This window comes from Pinus tabuliformis, chromosome 3_2 (assembly GCF_031772625.1).
Source record: "Pinus tabuliformis cultivar Carrire ecotype Pingquan chromosome 3_2, CPIR1, whole genome shotgun sequence".
NCBI lineage: Eukaryota > Viridiplantae > Streptophyta > Pinopsida > Pinales > Pinaceae > Pinus > Pinus tabuliformis.
This window is the reverse complement of record NC_142302.1, coordinates 578,930,721-578,939,846: the sequence shown is the minus strand read 5'-3', so window position 1 is coordinate 578,939,846 and position 9,126 is coordinate 578,930,721. Positions and strand designations below refer to the sequence as shown.

General features: G+C 38.9%; 1 protein-coding gene across 1 annotated transcript; it reads left to right on the top strand.

The window, feature by feature from the left end:
• The first annotated feature begins 2,512 nt into the window (after positions 1 to 2,512).
• Positions 2,513 to 4,117, top strand: LOC149181874 (uncharacterized). The gene has a single exon (XM_089414358.1). It carries the CDS (start codon positions 2,513 to 2,515, stop codon positions 4,115 to 4,117), a length of 1,605 nt encoding a protein of 534 aa, XP_089270484.1.
• Positions 4,118 to 9,126: the final 5,009 nt, after the last annotated feature.

Genomic DNA, 9,126 nt, shown 5'->3' with positions numbered 1-9,126 from the left:
TCAGGTTCCCAAAGGCGGACATCATGTTGGATATTATCCTTTAAAGACCCTATGAACACATCAATCCTATGCTCCTCTGGAATATCTTTTACCCTTATGTTCAATTTTTGGAACTCCTCAATGTGCTCCATTATTGAACCCTTTTGTTTGAGACTTATCAATTGGCTAAAAAAAGTGTTGCTTTTTGTATCCTCATAATGTGCTATCAATTCTTCCGTAAAAATTGCCCAAGTGATAAATTGTTTACGAGAGCAAAGCCATTGATACCATACAAACTGATTTGGTTCCAAATATACAGTTGCCATACGTACCTTTTGTGCATTTTGCACATTATTGAGATCGAAGAATTGCTCCATCTGTAATATCCATGTGGCAGGATCCTTGCCATCAAACTTCCTCATATCGATTTTTGGAATATGGTGATTCTTCAATCCAACATTAGCATCTATGGAATCATGATTAACATTTCTTTTGTTCTCATCATGAGTTTCCTTTAGTACCCTTTCACCCTTAGGGACCATTTCTTGTAGCAACTTATTAATATTTATCTTCAATTCGTCCATGTCTGTCTTCAAATCTATCTTCAAATCATCCATCTTAGCTTCTACACCTTTCTTTAAACCATCCATCTTAGCTTCTACATCTTTCTTTAAACCATCCATCTTAGATTCTGTTCCTTTTTGTGCAAGGGACAGTTGTTGCACTTGGTCTTGTAATTTTGATATATCATGTTGCATTTCTTCCTCTTCTTCATGAGTCATGCTAGAGCTTTCAGGTTCCTTACTAGGTGTTTGCATTTTCTTTCCTCGGGACATTTGTTACCAATAATAATTCTCTACTATGCCCTTTGAATTCCTTCAAAATAAATTTTCAAACCAAGCTTAAGCAAAAATTTAAGAAAATCTACACACCTTTTTTCACTTTGTAGGAGCTCGATATTGCCTCTGATGTATCTCTGTACTTTCCAATCATCTAGTTCTGAATTTGTGATCTGTAGTAGCCCTCTGTGTCCTCTTTCCAATGCCACAAGTCTGACCCAAATTGGATTCTCCAAGGAAGAGTTATGTGAAATCTCCCACAGTAACTTGCTTTTAGACTAGTTCAGTAGAGCGAACTTGTACGACTTTCCACGAGTCACTGTTTCAACCTTTGGATCTGAAGCTCACACAAAAGAAACTACAGTCTGTCCTCTTTCTGTAGCGTTTTACGAAATTTCAATCCGATCCTCAGAGAGAGAGTTATGACGATTTTCGCCAGGTCACCTGTTTTGAATGTAATTCAGGAGTCTGCAAAAAGGCCAACTTCATCAGATCATATCTCCAAAAATGTCACACGAAAAGATCTGAAATTCGGACCCAAGGTTTAGCGCCAATTCTTCTCAAATGGGTTTTTTTTGCGACTTCTGAAACATCACAGAAAAAAAGTTATAGCGAAAATTCCACGATGACCTGTTTGGAGCAGTGAAACCCTAGAATCCAAAGCTCTGATACCAAATGTTATGAAACCAGCTCAAGAAAAGATAGAAAAGATAGATCAACGCCTTAGAATTCAGCCTCTTCGAGGGGGAAACCTCCTTTACATTACATAAATGAACAATTCTTCGATGATACAAATGACAAAACCTCCTTTCTATATATAAGAGTCTAAGGAGTCACAATATAATCCAGCCGACCTAACAATAATAATATAAAGCCACAAAAATAACAATAGAGGGATTCTATGGGGCACAGAAATAACAATATGGGGGTAATAGGGGCACAACAATATAAATAAGGGGTATAACTACAATAGTAATGGGGTAATCACTAGTATTATAGGGACCCAACAGATCATGGGGTGTATCACAGATGTAAGCTATGCTATACTCATCAATGGAGCTGCCACCCCTTTCTTCAAAGGACGGAGAGGACTGAGGCAAGGCTGCCCTCTGTCCCCTTTGTTATTCCTATTAGTGGCCGAAGGTCTAAGCCAGCTGATTCAAAAAAGCAAAAGGGAAGGTAAGATAAAAGGTATAGAGGCAGCTGTAAATTTGTTCATATCTCATCTTCTCTTCGTAGATGATATTCTGGTCTTTACTAATGGCTCCCTAAATGAACTTAAGGAGTTAAAAACCATTTTTGAACTCTTTTTGAAAGCTACTGGAATGCAGATCAACCCCAGGAAATCCCAAATCATTGAGGAAGGAATAACCAGACAAGAAAAGGAGCAGTTCAGCTCTTTTTTCCCATATGAAATGTGCAATATGGCTGCCCCGTTTAAGTATCTTGGATTATGGTTGAAGCCAAATGATTACAGGAAAGAGGACTGGTCTTGGCTAATTGCTAAGATCGAAGCAAGAATCAGCCACTAGAGTTTCAAATGGCTATCCAGAGCAGGAAGATTGACCCTCATAAAATCCGTGTTACTAGCCATCCTAGTCTACTGGGTAGCTTTAACATGGGTTCCAAAAGGAGTATTGGAGAAAATTAGGAAAATTTGCAGCAGATTTCTGTGGGTAGGATCAAAAGAAAACATGGTCCTCCCTTGGGTAGCCTGGGAGAAATTTGTGAGACCAAAAGAATGGGGTGGCTGGGGGATAAAAAGCCTGCCTGACTTCAGACTTTCATTGGCAGCCAAATTTGGGTGGCGTCTTATTAAGATGGAAAACCTCTGGACAAGAACGGTTAAAAGGAAATACATAGACCCAACCCCTCTGGAAGAATGCATCAGGAACCCAGTCAAGACCCAAAAGAACACTTCTGCTATACGGGAAGCTACTTTGGAGTCCTTTAAGGTGATCGAGCAAGGACTAGCTTGGAAGATTGGGAATGGTGAAAAGGTAAAGATCGGGAAGGATCCCTGGGTTGGTTGCAATGGCGACTATGCCCTCTCCCCGGGCCTGATTCAGCAGTTAGAAGAAAAAGGTCTCCTTTTCCTAAGCCAAGTGGAGAAACCAGGCTCTTCATCCATCTGGGCCCAAGCTTGGAAGAATGGAGAAGACTTGGAGTTGGAGCAAAGATGGTGGAACGAATGGAGAGTTTATACCCAGGAACTCTTCAGATCCAATGTTAGGCTGAGTGACAGACAGGATGAATTAATTTGGGCACATGCAGATTCTGGGTATTATGCTCCAAAGAACGGCTATAACCTCCTTATGTCAACGAAAGGATGGGGAGAGCCGGAATGGTGGTCGAAACAGCTATGGAAACTCAAGAGCCCTCCAAAGTCAAAAATCTTGTTCTGGTGCATTTTAAGAAGTAAAATTCCTACTTGGGACATCCTGCAGTCCAGATTCATGCACGGGCCTGGGAGATGCACCTTATGCAAAACAGAAGCAGAATCCATAACGCATCTTTTTCTAAAGTGCCTAGAAACTCTTAAGATATGGAGCGAGGCAGGAAATCTTCTAAACAAAAAGCTCGAATGGGAAGGTAACAGTGTGCAAGAAGCTTGGCAGAAGTGGTGGCATTCACATACACATGGGAACATGCGCAACCTTCCTCTCATCATCAGCTGGGGAGTTTGGATAGCCAGGAACAAGAGCATCTTCCAGGACAAGGAAACCCCCGTAGTTATCACAGCCATTCAGAGCTCTGCCATCTTTTCCAGTATTCCCGAACCCAAGGTAGTTCCCTCCCAAAGGAATGTTCTAGAAGTGCAGTTTGATGAAGGAATCCCTCGGGCTTTTTTCGACGGGGCATCCCAAAACAATATAGCAGGAGCTGGCCTAGTCATCCAAGAAACTCCATCGCACATTCTTAAAGCCTCTGTGGGACTAGGAACAGGCTCAAATAACCTTGCAGAACTGCTTGCTCTAAAACTCCTTATATGCTGGCTCATCCAAAGGCACACCCTCACAATTCAAATTTTCGGGGATTCCCAAAATGTGATCAGATGGGTAAATGTTCAAAGTTCCTGCAGAAATCAGGTCTTAAAACAAATCTTGGGAGAAATACAGAGACTAAAATCTTTTTTTAACAGTTTCTCACTATGTCATATTTTCAGGGAAAGGAATGACACAGGGGATAAACTTTCTAAAGACGGTCTACAACAGATTTTGGGCAACTGGAAAATAGAAGAAGATGATCAAGGCCAAATCAGAAGATCAGATCAGCCGCCTTGTAATCAAATGCTCTGATTCTATGACAGAAATTTTTGTTTCTTTTTCTCATATACATATTAAAACTTATACAGCTCCGACTTTTCGGCTTTTATTAACTCTCGGCTATGGTGACGGGTTGTTTTCCTCTATGCTGAGGAGACCCATGTTTGATGGTATCCACTTTTGATAAGTGCATTGATTATTGTTTAAGTTTACAGCCGTAAAGGAACATAATGCAGGGAAAATCAGAGATAGTCTCAGCATTTTAAAGGAATATGCTCAGGCATAAGGCAATAATTTTTTGAAAAACAGTCATGATAGTCTCACAGGATGACAAGTGATGCTACAACATTTGCAATGTAAACTTTTTATCAACTTAATAAAAAGTTTCGTTTTTTTCCTTTGGAAAAAAGTAAATTTAACACTTTGAAACACAAAATTTATCCCCAAGTCTTCATTCTGCAACCTCAAAACTGCCTACCCAGCCTACTTGCCTAACATTTTTTTCTTCTTTTTGGATGGGTGCACTTGGACAAGCAAACCCTGATTTTCTTCTTTTCTTTTGGCTATCCTCCTATCTAAATCTATCCTTATTTCTTCCAGGGGCTCAGATTAAGCTGTTGAGCACTCTTGATTCTCTACCTATCTAATAATCTGCCAAGATTAAACAGTTTTGACAGATTTTCATTCTCTATCTCTAAAACAAGAAATTTAAACCTAGAGAGGCCAAGATTAAGCTGTTTGGCCTTCCCTTAACTGTGAAATTCTTCAAAAATGGAAGAGTAGTGGCATTTGAACTAGCACACTTTCCTGGCCTTTTGATTGGGTTTCATTTCTTTTATTTTTCTCTTGGCCAATTCATTCTTTTTGCCCTTTGATTTTTCTTTTAGGACATACCCTCTTTATATATATATATATTTTTTAATTTTCTTTGATTTTCTTGGAAATATGGAACCTTTGCAAGATAAAAAGATGAACATATTTGGAACTTCCATTGTCAATCATGAAAAATGACACCTATTGGTATAGGAAGCTAACTGTGGCTCCACTTGGGGATGGCTTTTCCAGATGAAAAGCCAAGAACAGCAGGTCAGATTGCTTTATTTTTTAACTCTTGTTGAAATCTGAAAATTTCCCTTGCCTTGGATGCTATTGATTGAATCTTTGAAACCGGTATGCAGCACCTTTTGAGCTGAATTGTTGTGAAATTACAGCTCTTCTTCTTGCTGGCTTCTGAGTGCTTTCAAACATATTCATATTTTACCAAGCACTTCCTTTGTGATAAATTCAAAAATGCAGATCAGAACAGTGCATTTCCTTGATTCTTTCTTCAAAACTTGCTGCATTATTTCCTTATCGGACTGCTGTAAGTAAAAATGCTGGAAAATACAAATATTAATGTACAATACAATATACAGCTATGTTACATTCATCCAAAGGGATGAAAGTAGGGTTTGAGCATTCGCCCATTGACAGGGCCATCTTCAGCTTCTGTGCCATCCAAACTCTTTAGAAAATATGTATTATTGCCTTATACAACTTGAATGACATAAGGTCCTTTCCACAGGAAATCAAATTTGCCATGTTTTCCTTTATCCTCTCTCCTTGAATCCCATCTAAGCACTTTGTTTCCCATGAAGAAATCCTCGGCGTTTGTTCTTTTATCAAATATATTTTTCAACTTTTCTTGCAAAACTTGGTTTCTGTGATATACTTCCTCCCTTGTCTGCTGCAAGTGAATGGTTTGATTGATCCTTCTTTGGATATCATTAGGCTCTGCTTGTATCTCTTGCAGTAGCTTGATCACAGGGATTCCCAAAGATGAAGGGAATCTTGCCTCCATGCCATAAACCAACTCATATGGGCTTGTTCCAATGGATCTTTTGGTGGTTAATCTATCGGCCCATAGTGCATTCACAAGCTTTTTGTGCCAATTCTTTTTATTCTCCTCCAAGACTTTCTTGATGATATTGATGAGGCTTTTGTTGGATGACTCAGCCAGACCATTACCTTGAGGGTAATAGGCTGTGGAGTGACCTAAGGTAATGTGGTATTTGTGGCAAAAACTGATCATTCTCTTGGATTTAAAGGCAGCAGCATTGTCTATAATAATTTTTTCGGGACAGCCAAATCTAGACAAGATGTTGGTTTCTAGGAATTGTATGATGATTGAGTCATTGGCTTGCCTACAAGGGATGGCTTCTATCCACTTAGTAAAGTAGTCTGTGGCAGTCAAAATCCATCTGTGCTGGCTTGAAGAGGAGGGATGAAATTCACCAATGAAGTCTAAACCCGACTGTTGAAATGGTCTTTCAGTTGAAATAGGTTTGAGGGGTAAAGGTAACAGCTTTCTCTTGCCTTCAAGGATCTGGCATTTATGGCAAGATATCACAAATTTTTTCACATCAGCAAACAGGGAAGGCCAATAGAATCTAGCCCTTAGAATCTTGTCAGCTGTAGACTTCCAGTACAAGTGGCCACCACAATCCCCTGCATGAAACTCCTTCATAACATTATCAGTCTCATTCAATGTTAGGCAATTAAGCAAAATTCCTTCATGATTTTTCCAAAACAGGGCACTGTCTAAAATACAAAACTTTGATGCCTTCATTTTTAAAAATCTCTTTTTAGTTCTGGACAACCCTGGAGGAGCATGCAGGTTAAACAATACAAAACATATGTCAGCATACCAAGATGAATGTAAATAGGCTTGATTTATCTGTGGAGTCGCCATCTCCTGTTTGTTGTCCAGTTCATTGATGTCAAGAGCTTGAAAATTGGTTTCAGTCATCAGTTTGGTTAATCCTTGTCCTTTTATCAGTTTAGTGGGCTTGATTTCAATGTCATATTCTAGGATATTGGCAATCCTTTTGCCTTCAATTCCGTCTTGAGTTAAAATATCTTTAACCAATGCATTTGGAACATATGCTATCACATGTGAGTATAAAATGTAAATTCTGAAATCCTTGATGGCTTTTACAAGGGCATATGCCTGCTTTTCCATGATTTGATACTTTAAGGGTGCATCTCTAAGCGCTCTGCTGAAGAAAGCAATGGGCTTTTCACTTCCCTGTTCATATTTTTGTAATAGGACAGCAGCAATGGTGTGCTCAGAAGCAAAGGAAAAAATGATGAAATCTCTATCAAATTTGGGGCTTGTGAGGACTGGTGTTTCTGTTAGGGCTATCATGATGCCCTCAAAGGCTTGTTTGGCTTCTAAAGTCCATTTAAATTTCAAATCTTTTTTCAGCATATTGGTTAACAGTATTATCCGCTCGGCCAAATTGGGAATGAATCTTCTTAGGAAATTAATCTTCCCTAGAAAGGCTTGTAATTCTTTGATGTTTCTTGGATAAGGGACTTGAAGGATAGCTTGAATCCTGTCGGGGTCGATCCTAATACCATCCTTTGAAATAATATGACCTAGAATTTTTCCTTCCTCTAGACCAAACAACGATTTCTTGGGATTTAAAGATATGCCATATTTTCTGCAAGTGAAGAATACTTGCCTCAGATGTTTTAGATGTTCTTGGTTTGATTTTGAAAATGGGGTAAGATCATCAAGGTAGACTACTAAGAAATCATGGATCTCTTTGGCAAAGGCTATATCCATTGCTCTTTGAAAAGTGGCCTCAGCATTTTTGAGTCCAAAAGGCATTTTGAAATATTTAAAGGTTCCCCACGGTGTTGTGAAAGTTGTTTTGTCCTGATCGTCTGGGTGAACTAAAATCTAATTAAATCCTGAGAAGCCATCTAACAGCGAAATTCTGGAAGACCCCACTACCCTTTGTAAAATATGGTCCATTTTGGGTAAAGGGTAATGGTCTTTGAGGGAGACTTTGTTTAAATTTCTTAAGTCAACGCACAATCTAATCTCACCTGTTTTCTTCCTTGTGGGTACTAAGTTGGATACCCATTCTGAAAATCTGATTGGTGCAATGATACTAGCTTCAAACATTCTCTTCACTTCTTTCTCAATCAAGGGGAGAAGCACATGATTGATTCTTCTTAGTTTCTGTTTGAAAGGCTTTTGATTTGGTTTCAAAGGTATAGTATGTTGGATGACTGAAGTTTCATATGATTTGAGGTCCTCATAACTCCAGGCAAAAACATCTTGAAACTCTTTAAACAAGTCAATGTATTTTGGCTTTTGATCGGCAGGCAAAGATTTGGATAGTTTTATCATTTTGGGGTTTTCTGTGGTCCCAATATTACAATCTTCAATCGCAGCATTTAAGGGTTGCATCTTTGGCTTTCTAGGGATATCGTTTGAATCAAATATGTCTTCTAAGGGAGTCAAGCCTGTGGGCAGAAAATTGTCTTTTAGCTCAATTACTTCAGCTTCTGCCTCATTTATTTCATCAAAATTCATTTGTTTGAGCTCTTGTACATTTATGTTATCAAAAGTGGTTGGGTACAAAATTTGTTTAGCTGTCTCAGCTGATATAGTCTGCTTATATTTGCTTACCCCTTGTTGTTGTTCATCCATAGGATTCTCATCAATGTTTAAACCTGAGAATTCTTCTTGTAAAGTCAAGAAATTGTTGATCTGTGTATCATTTTCAAAGACTTGCCAATTCTTGATATTATCTGGGACTGCAGGCCTGTGTTTGATTTCAGCTATGAAATTGTGATTGGGCTCGAATGGTAGCTTGCAAGTGCTGGCAAAAGTTGCCAAGCTATGTGCATGTAGATTATGGCTTCTTGAGATTTTTGTAAGTTGGGATTCTGAGAAGGTATTGAGTATTTCCATGGCTGCTCCTCTGTAAGCTCTTAGTCTCTGATTATTTGTGACAAAATTTCCCTTCATTTGCTGTATAATCAGATTTGAGTCTCCTAAAATTGAAACTTTTGTTGCTCCTAGTGCCCTGATCAGCTTAAGACCTAACAAAAGGGATTCATACTCTACCATATTGTTTGTACATCTAAAATTTAGCCTATATGCATGACCCTCAGCATGGTCAGTTTGCATGTTGTGGATCCATACCCCTGCCCCTGCTCCTAGTTTGTTTACTGAGCCATCAAACTCTAAATACCATAGGATT